At 27.6% G+C, this 17,690-nt stretch overlaps 1 protein-coding gene across 2 annotated transcripts; it reads left to right on the top strand.

Annotated features, from left to right (window-relative positions):
• Positions 1-3,203: 3,203 nt before the first annotated feature.
• LOC114189513 (core-2/I-branching beta-1,6-N-acetylglucosaminyltransferase family protein) lies at positions 3,204-6,029 on the top strand. Of its 2 annotated transcripts, XR_003605686.2 has the most exons (3): positions 3,204-4,313; positions 5,008-5,054; positions 5,830-6,029. XR_003605686.2 is itself a non-coding variant. In XM_028078097.2 (2 exons), exon 1 carries the CDS (start codon positions 3,322-3,324, stop codon positions 4,297-4,299), a length of 978 nt encoding a protein of 325 aa, XP_027933898.2. In that variant the 5' UTR covers positions 3,213-3,321; the 3' UTR covers positions 4,300-4,313; positions 5,830-6,029. The 2 variants fall into 2 exon arrangements, 1 of the variants encoding a protein (XP_027933898.2); XM_028078097.2 differs by lacking the exon at positions 5,008-5,054 and having other exon boundaries at positions 3,213-4,313.
• Positions 6,030-17,690: the final 11,661 nt, after the last annotated feature.

Raw genomic sequence — 17,690 nt, 5'->3', positions numbered from 1 at the left:
GATTATCTTATTATGAGTTTTCCTTATGAACATGCAGTACATGAGAAATCATTAGACTGAAGAAGTTTTTGACTCTTAAGTGGGTGTCCACTTGAGTTTTTAATTATTTTTCGCATCATGATAGATCCAAAATTACCCAACCGATCATGCTAACAAAGAAATTCATTTCTATTTGTAAGGTTCTAGCTTACAATGATTGTGTTTCAATTGTACTTAATACATATGTAGTAGAAGCCACAAGAGAAGGTTGATAATTTCTCCAATACACATTTTTTATTCGACTCAGTTCTAGTGATATAAAGATAGTTAATATCTTCTTCATTATTTCTCTCAATATGATATCCACTTAGACGAATATCCTTGAAACTTAATAAGCTTCTAGTAGACTTGGGAGAATAAAATGCATTTTTAATATGGAATCTTGTACCTCTTGGTAGAAGTACAATGTCTCTTCCAAAGCCTTCAATTATATTTGTAGTACTAGAAATAGTGCTAACTTTGACTTCCTACATTTCCAAATAAGAGAAAATTTTATTACTCTTCATAATTGTATGAGTTGTTGCACTATCAGCAAGACACAAATCTTCAATTTTGTAAGAGGAGAAGAAAAAGAAGAAAAAAAATAGAAGATTTAAAATATTTATTGATCAAGAAAAACTTACATATAAACAACATGAAACAAAATATAAAGCATTGTCTTCAAATTAGGAACATAATATATGATAATATATTTCTTTACACTCCCATTACCAATGAGGTGATCAATGCTTTCATTTTGTTTAACAAAGAACATAACAATATCAAGATGAGTGACATACATATGGCCATAATCAAAAACATCATTTTCATAAACAAAATGTGTTTTTATGTTCTTCTCAGTATTCTCTAAGATACTTTAGTGTACGACAATTACGACTCAAATGGTCTTTACCATCGCAATAATAACTTATATTTTCATTTTATTTGCCATCATTTTCACTTTCTTTCTTTTTTTTCACATTATTGTTCCACTTCTAGTGATAAAACATCTCTTTGAAATTTTGTTTGTGACCATGTCCACACCCATAATCATTAGCACGACTACAACCACGACCAAGGCCATAACTATAACCATGAAAATATGAATCAGAGATATTACTGCATCCACAACCGGGAATGGATAGAACTGGTTGAGTAGGTCTTATGATTTTTCATAAAAAATTTCATTATTTTGTTAAATCACAAGAACCCACAAAATAAATTCATAATATTTTTTATTTTTTTTCTCATGATATTTAATTGTTGTATTTATTGCATAGACACATTAAATTATATATTCCAAATTTTAAGTTTACCGTCCTTAATTTGTTTTGTCGTAAACTTAGCCCGATGATGTTAATTAAACACGTAACCTTCCTCTAATCAATTGTCTTGATGTTTTAATATTTGATAAAAGCACCAACATGAAAAAACAGATAAATCAAAATATCGAACATCAAACTAGCTGGTAAACCAAAAGTACGTAATTAAAGCAATAAACAAACTTAACTAAACTATTTTTTTAAAAAGGTAATTAACCACAGTTTAGTTGGCATCTTGAAGCATATAATGAAATTATCTAAACCTTTTTATCCTTTCAATCAAAAATAAAATCCCACTTTCTTCTTCTGTCCCATCCTTTTAGAGATTCCTCCAAAAACACCTTTTCCTGTTCTAACACATGTACCCCTTCCATATCAAATATCATAGACACACTTGTCCTTCTCATAAAAAACCTACTCTTTCCAATTTCATCAATCTTATCTTCCACCACACCACACCATTAACATTTATTTTTCATACCACTCTATTAGGATTTCCTAAATTCATTCAAAATGACAAATAACTGTTCTTATTAGGTAAACACCCTATTACCTAAATTAAAAAGGACACCCTCCAAATTACAATTTTCGTTTTCTTTAATTCTGAACTTTAGAGTTTAAAATAGTATTAACTATTTTATTTTTGTTTTTATTTAATATTTAACTAGTTTATATTGAACATGAAATAGAAATGTAAAATAATAAAAACGTAATTAAGTTTTAATTTCGTGATAAACTTGAATATTTGTAATCAAATGTTATAATTTTTAGTCTATCGAGTATTTAAAATTGTTATTTTTTTCTATTGAATTTTTGTCTTTTAATTTTTTTCTAACTCGACGAAACAAATTTTATTTTGCTTCATCATTTAGTTGACTCGTATGATAAAATATGTGAGATTTTATGATTAAGAAAGATATGACTAAATGATGATTGAATTATATTGCTATTATTAACCAGGGTTAAATATGTTTTTTTCTGTTAATTTTAAGTGAAAATTAGAAATAGTCCATTTTCGAAACTTTGAACTAATTTAGTCTCCCAACTTTAGAAAAAAAGTGTATTTAATCATTTTAATCAAATCTTTTTAAGTATATTTGACATTCAAACGTTTATTATAATAATATTTGAGTTGTTTACATCGTTTAACTCATTCTCGATTTAATGTTAGCTAAGAAATGTGTTTAACATGTCAAATTAATTTAACAAAAATTTTTTAAAATGACTAAATTTATCTAATTTTTAAAGATGAATAACTAAATTGGTCTAAAATTTCGAATAAAGACTAATTCCAATTATCACTATAAATGAAAGAACAAAAAATATTTAACCCTATTTAATAGATAAGATCATCATGTTATTCATCCTTAAAAATATAATTGTAAGCCAGATTGACTTTAAAAATCTTATTTAATGTGCTTGTTTTTTAAGATAAATTTGGAAGAGTAAATTTAAAAAAAAAAAATTGGATGAAAATGAGATCGTTTGAATTACCTTACTCAATTAATAAATATTACAAAACTTGATTAAAAAATATAAAAAAGTTTAAATACTCAATATAACAATAAAATTTAATTAAAATTCAACTAAAAATACTTTAATAATACAATATTAAGTCTAGTAATTATTTTACTAAAGTTAAAATATTTGTTACATTTATTAATTTTATATAAAAATTGTAAGCTATAAGAACTATTTACGAATTGAAAAATACTATTTCAATGGAAAATTATTGCCCACACAAATAGTTTAACATTAAAGGGAGTGGTTACACAATCATATTATTGTAAGAAAGAATTTATCTTTAAAAATAGTTGAAAAGGGAAAAGAAATTCAGAGGCTTTTGACTATGGGGGGAGAAAAAGTAAAAAATAGTGAGAAAGAAGGGAAGAGAAGTGAAGTGAAGGCTTGGCATGATGAAAAACCAAAGCTTTGTTTTTTCTCCAACACTCTAACTCTCTTCTTCTCTTATCTTTCACCAATGTTGTCATCTCCACTATTGATCTCTCTCACCCTCTTCCTCTCCCTCCCTCTCCTCCTCCTCCTCTCCCCTCACCTCCTCTTCTCGCCGCCGGACGCCGACGACCTCGCCCTCTTCCGCCGCGCCGCCGCCCCACACACCACCTCCCACCTCTCCTCCACCCCGAAAATCGCCTTCCTCTTCCTCACCAACTCCAACCTCACCTTCTCCCCTCTCTGGGAAACCTTCTTCTCACCCTCCCACACCCACCTCTTCAACATCTACATCCACGCCCACCCGCCAATCCAACCGCCCGGCGGCCCCTTCCCCCGCTCCCGCTTCATCCCTTCAAAACCCACCTCCCGCGCCTCCCCATCTCTCATCGCCGCCGCGCGCCGCCTCATCGCCGCCGCTCTCCTCCACGACCCCCTCAACCTCTACTTCGCCCTCCTCTCCCAGCACTGCATCCCCCTCCACTCCCTCCCCTTCACCCACAACTACCTCTTCAAAAACCCCACCTTTCCCCACCGCAGCTTCATCGAGATCCTCTCCCAGGACCCCAACCTCGAAGCGCGTTACGACGCGCGTCCTCCCATGCTCCCCGAAGTCCCCTTCTCCTCCTTCCGCGTCGGCTCCCAGTTCTTCATCCTCACCCGCCGCCACGCGCGCATCGTCGTCCGTGACCGCCGCCTCTGGAACAAGTTCCGCCTCCCCTGCCTCACCCCGGAACCCTGCTACCCCGAAGAACACTACTTCCCCACTCTCCTCTCCATGGAGGATCCGAATGGCTCCACCGGGTTCACCCTCACCCGCGTCAACTGGACCGGCTCCTGGGACGGCCACCCCCATACCTACACCGCGCCGGAGATCTCGCCGGAACTTATCCACCGCCTCAGGCACTCCAACTCCAGCTATGTTTACCTCTTTGCCAGAAAGTTTGCGCCGGAGTGCCTCCAGCCGTTGATGGAAATAGCCCATGACGTCATTTTCCGGGATTGAAATGAAACAAGTTGGTAAGTGAGTGCGAACTTTCCGGTTTCTGCTTCTGCTACCGCTACTGAACTCTCTGTGCCGACGTCACTCTTTCTTTTTGTAGAAAAAAAATCGTATTTTGTAGAATAAAAGATAAAGAGTAAATAAATATTCGTCCAGAAAAACAAAAATGAAAATTTATTATATACTACACAACCATTTTTGTTGAGGTAGAACTAGATTCATATTTAAAAGTAGAATAATTGTTTAATTAATTTAGAAGATTTATGCAAAAAGAGTAATAAGAAATATTGGTGAGTGTTCGTTATGGTGATGTCGCTTTCGAACTTTAGGGGATTCGGTTTTCGGTGTTTTATTATTTTATCTTTGGACATTTTTGTGAGAGGAAAAGGTAGGGGGCATCTACCTTCTAGTGGGATGAAGTGTGAAATGATAATTAGGATATTGAAATTCACACCACAAATTTATTTATTTGGGCCACAATGTCGATTACATGATTTTCTTTTGATAGGGTTATCTGTGAAATACTATAAACTCTTATTCTTAATACTACAACAATGAGCAATATTAGTTGAATTGACGAAGAAATAAATCTATATTAAATAGTTGTTTATTTTGCTTTGAAGTGATGTGACCACTTACTCATTCTCTTGTTTCTTGCATTTGTTGTTTGTTGCTTGAAATGGGTCATGGCAAACCTTATTTAATTTGCAGGGGTTATGAGCTGTGATTAAAGAAGTGTTTTTGTTGTTGTGATTGGGGTAGGTATGAGCATTTGTTTTATTACCAAGCTATATTATAAGAGAAAAAGACACTTAAGAGACTCTAACATCATCAAATATCTGATTAGGAAAATGCACATTCAAAACTCACCCGAAAATTCTGAGATGTTGAACACTTGTGTGTTGTGTGATTCGGTCCTTCTCATCATAATGTAATGTTTGTTTCAGTTTGTTTGAACATGAGCCAAGTTGTCTGAACATGATACGATAATAAGAGAAGCAACCAACCCTACATAAACATTTTTGTAGTATCATACATGTCACTTTCTCCCTAGTTATTCCTGCCTCATATGATTACTAGATCTTAGTACAGCTAGAACAAATTACACCAGTTTCACCAATTAAAAAATCTCAACAAAATTGAGTTATGTTACATAGTCTTTTAAGTTAAAGCATCTATGTTTTCTGCAACACAATCTGTAGGAACCCTTTTACTTTTACTGTCAGTTTGAGTTGAAAGTGGTGATCTTTGAAGGGTCCTACATAGAGTTACAAGATATGGCGAAATCTTAGGGTACTGATGAGTAGCAAGTTGCAGTATCTTGAAAAGAGCATATTTTTGTATAATAGTACTGCGAAATGGGTTGAAATTGTGTACTGAGGTCACGTGCCTGAGAATGTGAACTTGATTACATTACATTACATCCAAGCATGAGATAAGAAAAGTGTGGTAGTGATTGATATAATATATATATATCATGGTGACATTGGACAATTATTCTCACGTGAAATTGTGTTTTATATATGTTTTCAGGGCATCTTTGGGAAGAGAAAGGGTTGTGTTGATGATGTTGAATACAAATGTGTGTACAGAAGATCTGATTTCTTTAATTGTAAATCTTGTTTGTGAACAGATAGAGAGAGGCAAAATGGTTTCCAAAGGAGACCACATGGTAGAATGTTGAGAATTGTATTGTTAAAAGTTTAATGCAAAAGTTTAACCTTTTAGAAGAAGATGGATCTATATATTATCTATTTAAAAAATGTTTTTTTAACAATTAAATTTTTATCTTTTTTTTTAACAATTTAATATGACATATTTTAAGTAATTTTTTATTTTTTTTATTTTTTGGATTCTAAAATCACTTAAAAGATCTTATCTCAAAAAAATTAGAACTATGTTATTCTGTTTTTAGGTAGAAACGAAGTGTATCATGTTTTTACTCATCCGCTAGAATGAAAAAGTGGATTGGATTACATCGAGATATTGACTTTATACAATAATAATTGAAAATCTAAAATATGAAATAAGTTATAAAAGTAACTTTGTAAATTAAGTGTATTGGAGAACGTAAGTTATTACATGAGATGGATTAAAATTTTGAATTCTTGAAAGTTAGAGAAGTATGAATAAAAGATATATTAAACTATATCAAGATTATTTTCTTAGTAATATTATGTTGATACTTTTAATTAGAGTCACAGATAATTAGACATACAAGATATAACACAGGTTTATAATAGTAGTAGAAGAAATAGAATAACAATTATTATGCGAGTTAAAGGAGATTCTAAGTAAAACTTTTTAGTAAGATTATCCGCGTCAATCGTTTAGGAATGTAATAAGAGAAAATAGTTGAAAGAATTGAATAGTAGAAATAGCATATGGAACCAAAATCTTTAGTTTCATTTTTCTAAAAACCTTGCTTACATGCTATCCTTCTGAATTTTTCTTGTGCGCTTCTCTTGGAGATTAATGAAAAAAAAAATTATTATTACTATTTCCAAAATAGTGTAGATAATGTGATTTTCTTGCATCCTTAAAAAGTTACTATTATATTGGAAAATATTTGGATAAAGGAACCAATTTGATTTCTTGAAGTTTTATATATATATATATATATATATATAAAATCTTTTATCACTTCAGGATTGTTCTCATTGCGATATTCCCTTTTCTTATGGTAGAGGAATTGGGAGATATCTCTCAAGAGATGTGGTTGTTATAGGTAAGAAGTTTCTTTCATTACCATTTTATCTTTCAAGTATATGGAAATCATTTCTTCCTCACTTGAATTTGTATTTGTATATTTAACATTTTTAATATTAAAAATAAATTTAATAATGCAGTATTATTTTAATGAAATTTTATAAATGTTTTACTTTTTTTTATATGATGATTGTTTATAGTTTTATACTTAAGAATTTTAATTAAAGAATTTGAAATTTTTTATTAAAATAAAAGACCTATAATTAGACAATTAATAAGATTTTATTACTAAAATGCTTTAATTATTTATTTCATAAAGTTTCAGGGGATTTTATTGTTCCAAAAATAATTCATATAACGATTAAATCAGGATGTCAATGGGGCAGATAAGATACGAATAGTAGTTTCATCGTACTCTATCTGCAAGATGAATATCCGCTTTGTATTCATATTCATAACTGAACGGGTCTCCATTATGCAGTATCCACGTATTTTTTTTAGTATCCAGGGGTACCTGCAGATACTTACAAAAGAAAATTTTAATATCTAACAACATATTCATATACACCGGTACGAAAACTATGATACCTGTTTTGCTAACATGCAGGTATAATCGTACTTATTATCTACATATATTCATTTATAATATTTATTTTTTACCCGTTGCAAGTTTTATTTACTGATATTTGTGGGTATGAAATTTTTGGACATCCTTAAATTAGATGAGACAATAGTATAGAAAAACCCAGGAAAGATTTGAGTTCATTACATTTGTACAATAAATTTTTATTCTACAAGGTTAGACATGTTAAAGTGAGTCAATCTGACTCACACAGGTTTACTCACCACGAGTCGGTTTGAAAATGAGTGAATCCAACCCGACTCACTTTATGGTGAGCCAGAAATTTTGCGACCCGGCTCAACCCACCATGGGTTGGTGGGTTAAGTGGGTTGACTCACCAACCCACATAAAAAAAATATCTATTTATTTATTTTTAAGTATTTAAATATTTAAATAATTTTTTAAGCAACCAATGAGATGACAATCACAATAAAATCAAGAATCAATGTCTTCATCATGCTTACCACCAATATATGATGAATTGTTTCTAAAAAAGTGTCCATATAGTCCAAGAAAACATGACTAATATTATTCAACAAAATATAAATAAAAAAACTACACATTTTTGTCATGCTGATTTAGAAAAATTTGCTTGTAAGACGGTTGTTTGAGTAATTTACTATAAAGATTATAGTTAAAGATTAAAGTATCAAGTTAATGTTTGGTGGGTTAAGTAAGTTAATGTTTGGTGGGTTAAGTGGGTCAACCCACCTTCAACCCGACTCGAACCCGTTTAACTCGTGGGTTAAGTGAGCCGGATTGAGTTCAACCCACCTTTAAAAAATTTAAATTTTTCTTAACCTAACTCGACTCGAACTTATAATGAACCGAATTAATTCACAAATTGAAACCCATTTTAACATCTCGTGTCCCTGTTATTTGAGATAGCAAAATGCACTTTCTAGCTTTTAACAGTTCATTATTTTATTTGATTATTTTCAATATAAGGTGACTTTACTTCTCTCATCGTATTGCATATTTAGTTTCTCAGTAATCCTTGATTTAAGAAATAGTAAACTGGCTTGCGAGGAAAATCAATAGCACAAAATGTAGACTTCGTAAGTTGATCTTTCATTACTTTTTAATTAAAATTAGAGATTAATTTAAAAAAATCGTTCTGGAAACGGCCTGTTTGCTTGCATATGTGTGTATGTAGAGATGTTTAAATGCTGGATATTTAAAGTTAATTAAAATTCAATTGCATATAAGATGACGCTTTTTTTTTTCTGGGTTTGTGGTAAAAGTTAGCGTGTAATGAATTTTACAGTATGTTTTATCTCGTACCTTACTGAATGCCTCTTTCTTTCTTTTTATTTTAGAAGTATCAAATAAATCAATCTTCATGAGAATCTTTTGAATTCATTTCCTTTCTATAAGAAATTTTCACACTAGCAGGAAATTCTCATATCATCTTGGTACAAGTATGAATATAAATAATACATAATTATTTTAGTTGAGTATAAAAATAAGATAAATATGTAAATATTATCCTCGTTCTCGTATTTAAATTATTAAAATATTAGTTATTTATTAGATGATTTAGTATATATATAAATATATATATATATAATTTATTTATTTATATTATTCTTAGTTTTTAGTTTTATAACTTTTTTCTTTTAGTTACACATTTTTTTTTCTGTTCTAATTGTTTGATTTACCATGAAATTAGTTTACAATCTCCAATATACTTTCTCTCCTATTAAAACCTTTATACAGTTATATGCTCAAATGATTTATATATTTCTTTTCTTTATTAATATTTTTTCACGTGATAATTTTTAACTCTTTATTTAAGTGTTTAATTGTATTGGGTATTGGCAGGGCCGACTCAAAGATAAAACTTGCACTCGCTTTACACCTATGGTAAAGTAAGGCCTCAAAAAATATTTTTCTACTACTAATATTTTTATATTAAATTAATTATAAACTTATGTTTAAGAAAAAATGCCTTAAATTTTTTTTTACCATTAATATATCTTTATTAAATTAATTATAAAATTATATTTAAGGAAAGAAAGGCCTCAAAAAATATTTTATTACTAATATAGCTCTATTAAATTAATTATAAATTTATGTTTGAAAATAAAATTTAATTAAACTATTATTGTATAATAATTTTTATTGGTATTAAAAATGATAATTAATGAGTTTTTAAAACTTTTTTTAGTAAATTATAATTTTGTGTACGAAAAAGAGAATGATTAGCGATATTTTTATTCTATTATAATTAATCTGTATTCTAGTTCTTCTTTTATCTCTCAGTGACTTCTTTTGCTTCTCCTTACTTTCTTTTTTTCTAAGAGTCATTTTTTTAGGGTTTTAGCATATTACATTCTTTGAATCTCCTTATCTTGAATCTCATATTGTTCGTGTATACCAATATTTTCATCTTCATTTCTGTTTAGTATGTTTTTTCTTTCTATTTGTATTGGTGTTATTTTTATTTTGTTTTGGATTTGTATTAGAATTAGAAATGTGTTATTTCTGGCCAGTTTTGTTTTTCGGTACTTTTCGATTTACGGGTTTCAAGAGTTTTTTTTTTCATACATTTTGTCCACTTATCGAAGAACAATAATTTTTTTTGAATAATTTTTATTATTAATTAATCTTAAAATAAACTCTACAGGTTTGTGAAAGAGTTGAGACTTGAGATACTACAAGTCTACTATCAAGTTTACTTCCTTGACAACTAAAACTAAGTTTTACTGTTTTAATTCATTCGTTTTATATACTTATCTTTAGTAGTATTTTATATAATATAATTTTTATTTCATATAAAAATATATAGATATGTCAACTAGAAAATTTGAATCAGGCTATTCAAAAATTAAAAACAAAAAATAAATTGAGACATTAATTGCATCACAAAAAGAAGATATGAATAAATTTATAAAATTAGATAAGAAAAATGAATTAGAAAATACATGTGGGTGCTATTTGAATGAACAAGATAATAACAATATAGATATAGATGAAAACAACAATAGAAAGATAAAATTAGTTAGTGATTAGGATAATGTTAACAATTACAATGTTAGTTGCTTTAGTCGAGAGGAGTTTCTCATAGCTAAAGATAATAAAAACTTATTTAAGATTAGCAATGTCCCGAGAAAGATTAGACAAATTAGCTCGATTATCTATTGAAAAAGAAATGTTAAATAAAATTAATTATGACAATTTAATAAATAATTTTGCATAAAAAAAAAGCTTGAAAATAAATTTTAAATAAAAGACCTCATTTTTTTTAGTTTGCTTTAGGTCTCCTAAACTCTTTAGTCGCTCCTGGGTGTTGGACTTCCTTCCTATGTGGAGAAAATACCCAAAATTTGATAAGTTCAAGTCTCACTTAACCTAGAGGAGAGGGAGCGGCAAAATAAAAGGAGAGGCGGAATAATAGAGTTAGAATCCACTGAAAATCTTAGCACATTGAAAGAAAGATAGAGGAAAAAATATGTTCACGTTTTTCATAGAGTTGCTACCGTAAACTCCGCACTGCAGATTGTTCTTCATTTTGACCGGTCAGATTGTTGATACAGGATCTAAGTTGAGAGAAATTAATTTCACACTACAACATTGATTTTATAGGTTTTTCTTCTCTTTGTTCTTCCATATTTGAAAGCTTTGTTGCTTTTCTAATTGGTTGAGTGTTGGCACTAATTTGTGCAGTTAATTGAGACTCATTTGTACTCTTGTTGATCATAGTAGAGCTATTTATTTGGTCTGGACGACTCGTGATTTTTACCTTAATTTGAGGGGTTTTCCATGTTAAAAATACTAGTGTCTTTATTTGTAATGGTGGTGATTTATTATTGCTGCTCTTTGATAATTTTCCCTAACTTGCAAGAATCTATGAGGATCAACTATCAGCAACAATAATAAATTACCACAATCACAAATAAAGACACCAAGATTTTTAACGTGGAAAACCCCTCAAATCAAGGATAAAAATCACGAGTCATCCAGACCAAAGAAATAACTTCATGAGTACAAATGAGTCTCAATCAACTGCACAAATTAGTGTCAACACCCAACCAAATAGCAAAGCAACAAAACTTTCGAATAGGGAAGAATAAAGAGAAGAAAAACCTATACAATCACTGTTGCAGTGCAAAATTAATTTCTTCCAACTCAGCCCTTATATCAACGATCTGACTGATCAAAATGAAGAACAATGTGTTCCGAACTTGTTGTAGAATTTTCACCACAATCCAACAGTGAACGAATCCGAAGTGCTAATTTTACACTAGCAGCTCTGTGAAAAACGTGAACAGATTCTTCCATCTACCTCTCTCTCAATGTGCTAGGGTTTTTAGTGGTGGATTTTGACTCTATTGTTCTGCCTCTCCTTTTATTTTGAAGTCCGCTCTCCACTAGCTTAAGTGAGACATGAGTTTCTCAAGTTTTAGGCATTTTCTTCACATAGGAAGGGAGCTCACTACCCAACAAATAGCACAAACCCTTAATTTACCCGGTAATATAAAATAATTATCTTCTCTATTTTCTTATTCTAAATTTTTGTTTTATTTGAAGAACTCTTTTTTTTACTAAAAAAATTTTCATTATCTCACAATTGTTTCACTAGTTGGATATTTAAAAGTTTTCTTAAATCTCTAAGATATTTTTCATCTTGTCATATCCTTAATTATACATTTGTTTTCCTTTTTATGAATTCATTCTATTGTGTATCAAATTGTTTCCCAGATACACATTTGATTATTTTTACTTCTTTTTAATATTTTCATTTGTTGTTTATTATTATCATGTAGAATATTGTTATGATATTTTTATATAATTATTTCTATTTTCTAATCCATTATCATAAGTGTAATTATATCACTATAATTAAATAAAAAAAATCATTTACTATAATATAATAATTCAATGTCATTCTCATGAATCTTGTTTATTACCATTAATCATATATTAAAGTTCAAAAGGTGAACATTTTACGCTAAATTTTAATTATTATTAATTTAACATTTATTCTTTGTGTGATTTCATTCAAGTGATATATTATAGTTTTTATTAGTATATAAAAAATATATTTAATTAGAATTTAAAGAATGGGACAAAGAGTAAAATACTTTTTAAATTTGAATATCTAATTTGTTTTTGTAACCTTTTAAACATATTTTAAACTTTGTTAACTTTTTCTTATTAATGTTTGCATATTTAATAAATGTTTTGGTTCTCATTAAATTTTATTTGGTATTTTAATTTGGAATGTATACAATTATAATTTTTTTTCTAAATATTTGATGTTGAAGAAATAAGAATACGTCATTTTGATATTGAATATTTGATAATATTATGTTTTCTTTGCAATAATTTTTTATTATTTTATAAAAATTGGTTAATTGATATTGAAACAGTAAGAAAGCGGATACGAGTATGGGTACATGTGTATACTCGTTTCCCGATGGGAATCAAGATAAGACAAAAAAATTATACTCGTTGAATTTAGGAATGAGAATGAGGATAGATTTTTTCTTTGGATATGGATATGAGATAGTGAAGTTTGTCCCTTCCTCTTCTTGTTGTCATCCCTAAGGGAGATGGTCAATGTGATTGTTAAGAGAACATTAAGATCAAGTGATAAAGAAATCCATATATAGCATGTTGACATGGTTGAGAATCGATTTATGGGTACGAAGAGTCGTGGAGTTTACGAAACTCCTAGAGGAACTATGTTGTTTGTTGTTGTACATGAGTTGGAGTTTTGACATTTGATCAATATATATATATATATATATATATATATATATATATATATATATATATATATATATATATATATATATATATATATATATATATATATATAAATAAATTCTTTTTTCGTTACACATTTTTCTCTCTCTTTTCTAATTGTTTGACTTGATTTATATCCTTGAAATTTACTCGCATCTCAAAGATATTTTTCATCTTATCATAACCTTTATACGATTATGTTTAAATGATGTATTATTAATTACAACCACTCAAACAATTTTATGTCTCACATTTAAATATTTCTACTCTTTTTAATTTTTAATTTTTTTCACATAAAAATATTTGATTGTCAATTTCAAAAGTTAAAATGCATAAATATTTCATTTAGCAAGTAATAAAAAAAGTCTCTTTAATCCTTAGTTTTTGTGTTATATGAATAACTTTTCTTTGCTAAAACAACTTTCACTATCTCTTAACAATTCGACTACTTTGATATCTGAAATTTTTTCTTAGATTTTCAAAGTAATTTTCATCTTATCAAACCCTTAATTATACTTATTTTTCTTTGTTCGATTTTATTGAATTGTGTATCAAATTGTTTTTAAGACCCACATTTAATCATTTGTACTCTTTTTTAATATTTCTACTTGTTTATTTTTATCATGTAGAATACCATTTTGATTTTTTTATATAATTACTTTTTATTTTCTAACTCTTTTCATAAGTGTAATTTTATCACCACAATTATAGAAAGACTTTTTATTTACTAAAATATAATAACTTAATGCCATTGTCACATAGATTGAAGTTCCAAAGATGAAATGTCTATGCTAATTTTCAATTATTAATAGTTTAATCTTTATTCCTTATGTGATTTCATTCAAGTGGTGTATTATAATTTTTATTAATGTATAAAAAAAATTTACAACCTGAAAACTATGGCAAACATGCTTGTTCCCTTTACTAAACTAAAAACTAAAGAGATCGTTATAAATATCTTCTTTAAGAAAATCAACTCGTTCAACAAGGTAATGAATAGATTTTTCGCACCTATAATGGGTAATGTATTCGAGGACGTTATGGTCAATCCAATCATACCCAAGACAAGGTGGGAGACCTAAGTAGTCCCCTTCACCGGTCGCATCAGCATCTACATCAATACTTTTCCCTTAGACATCCTCCTTCAAAACATCTCCCAGATCACCCAACAATGATGCGACATCTTCACTCCCAATTCCACCAATTATGGTGTGTTTGGATTGGGAAGAGGATTTGATAAAAAGTGAGTGGATGAATTGGAAGGGATTGTAGTATTGTTTGGATTAAGGGAAAATTTGTGTGTTTTTAGTGGATTTGAGATGAAAGTTTGTGAAAGTTTGTGTATGATGTGATTGATGGGTATGATAGATTAAAAAATATTTTAATGGCACAATTAAATGATTATCATTTTACCCCTAAAGATAAAGGTGATATAAATTTAAATATAAATAGTGAAAATAATATTAAAATGAAATTGAAGTTATTATTTAAAATTACAAAATTATTAATGTTATTATTAATCTTTTATTATTATTATTATTATTATCAATATTATTATTCATCTATTATTATTATTAATATATCATTATTATTAGGAAAAAATATGGTTTTGGTCCCTCAAGTTTCAGAGTAAACTTGCATTGTTTGGTTCATGTTCTTTCAAAAACATTGGTTTTAGTTTCTATTTTCTAACGGCATTAAGTAATGGCGGACCTTAGAACAATGATAGTGGGGTCATGGCCCCCCTCCAATTTTCTTATTCTTCTATAATATATATATATATATATATATATATATATATATATATATATATATATATATATATATATATCTTGGATTTCAATATGTTTTTAGTATCGAAGTTTTAATACAAAATTAGAATTCGTCTATGTCAAAAATTTTAATATATTTTTGTCCCAAAATTTAAAAAATTAATGAATATAATCTTTTTAACCTAATTACGTTAAATTTTTTTAAGTGTAAAATGTATTTTATGCTATTATTTGAATTGTTTACATTGTCTAACACATGTCAGCTTTAATATATACTAGACATTTGACACATCAAAGACTTTAATATACTTGTGTCCCTAAATTTAAAAAAATGAATTGATATAATCTTTTTAACCTAATTTACGTTAAATTTTCTTAAAGTGTAAAATGTGTTTCATGCTATCATTTGAATTGTTTATACCGTCTAAGACATTTCAACTTTATTATATGTTAGAAATTGCGATTGACACATCAAAAACGTTAATATACTTGTGTCCCTAAATTTAAAAAATAAATTGATATAATCCTTTTAACCTAATTACGTTAAATTTTCTTAAAGTGTAAAATGTGCTTCATGCTATCATTTGAATTATTTATAATGTCTAACACATTTCAACTTTAATATATGCTAGAAATTGCGATTGATATATAAAAATTTTTAATATATTTTTGTTTTTAAATTTAAAAAATGAATTGATATAATCCTTTTAACATAATTATGTTATTTTTTTAAAATGTTAAATATTTTTCATACTATCCTGACATTTATTTTTTGGGATTACTCTTGAAAGTGATGTGTTCTTTTTACAACTTTGTCATGTTTCCTTATCTTTTATTTGAATGTGTCACTCAAATGAAACTCATTATTTTTCGCGCTTTCATCGTTAATAAATTTTAATTTATGAGTTTTGAGTTTCTAACACATCGTTGAATTGACCAAAATTATTCCAACCTTCTAAGGTTATCACTTTTACAGTGAATAACTTAATACTGTGATTATAAAATTCACAGATATAATTTTTTATTTGAAAGTTATACATGTTAAGATTTAAAATAAAACTAATTATCTTTTTTACTTTTCATTATTATTTTTAACGAATAACCGTCTTATTCGATTGTTTTTCTAATAACTATATTTTACAACGAAACTAATTAAGTTTTTCAAAAGCAAATATTTCATGCATATATTTATGAATATTTTTATTACCGTCATTAAATCCACATATATTTCATTTTTTCAACTACATCCTGTTGACACAATTTTTTATTTTTTTTATTTGAAAAAATATATATTTTTATAAAAATAAATATTTAAAACTATAGAAATATAAAAATTTTGTTTAGAAAAAAGTTTTAATAAGAAAAACCATAAAAATATAAATTTCAAAATATAAAAAAATATCAAAATTGTTAATTGAAATGTATAAATGTCATAAAATAGAAAAATCATTAAAATTTATTAAAAAAAATTATTTAGAAAATAAATATAAAAATAGAAGTAGGAGCTTTTCTATGCAATTTTGTTTTAATTTTAAGAAGTTCGATTATTATAAAATCTGTTTTTTGTTTTCTTAAATATTTTAAACAACAAAGTAATATTTAAAAGTCCAGAATTTGGTTTTTTTCAAAACCACATTTGGACTGATTTTCCAGTGCAAAATGATCATATTGAAGCTAGGAATTCAAAATATCTTTACATTTAAATAATTAAATATTAAATATTAAATCCTGAAAAGTATTTTTTTAAATAGAAAATAATAATCAAATTTATTTCAAATATCTTAAATTGCTGGATTTTTAAATTTCTGTTTTTATATTTCTTCTAAAATAATATTTCTTAAATAAATTTCTATACTTTTTCTATTTTCAAAATTTTATGAATTTTAATTAAAAATCTATATTTTACTAAATTTATATTTTTTTTTAAATATTCAATAAATTTTAACATCTTGTCTATTTTAAATTTTTATAAATTTTAATTAAAATTTTTTATATTTTGTTATGTTTTTAATTTTATATTTTTATAATTTTTCTATATAATTTTTTTAAAAACAAAATTTCTATATTTTTATAATTTTAAATATTGTTTTTATATTTTTTCCAAATAGAAATTTTATATTTTTTTCAAACAGAAAAAATATTAAACTCCATCTTCCTTAAAAGGGTCTAGTTGAAAAAATAAAATACATTGAACTCGTAATAAATATGCGAAAAAGTTTACTACATGAAAAAACTCTAGATTTAGTTATTATTTAACATAGAAGATAATTTATAACCAACAATATGCATGGTTTATAAGTTTTTTGAATTTCGTAATATTATTTAGAAGTTCTTGTTTGAAGACAATTTACCATGGTTTTCTTTTTAAGGTCTTGTTTGAAAGAATCTTTTGAATTCATAATATTCACTAACCACATATGTCACATGAATTAACCTCGTTAATACTATATTAATAAAACTAATAAAATTGTATGATATTTTAAAAAATAGAACCCAATTGAAATTATCAGATAACTTAATTAAGATATTTGTAAAAA

Source organism: Vigna unguiculata, chromosome 7 (genome assembly GCF_037176805.1).
Source record: "Vigna unguiculata cultivar grain cowpea cultivar isolate G323 ecotype 2 chromosome 7, ASM3717680v1, whole genome shotgun sequence".
NCBI classification, from domain to species: Eukaryota; Viridiplantae; Streptophyta; class Magnoliopsida; order Fabales; family Fabaceae; genus Vigna; species Vigna unguiculata.
This window is presented reverse-complemented; position numbering and strand designations above follow the sequence as displayed.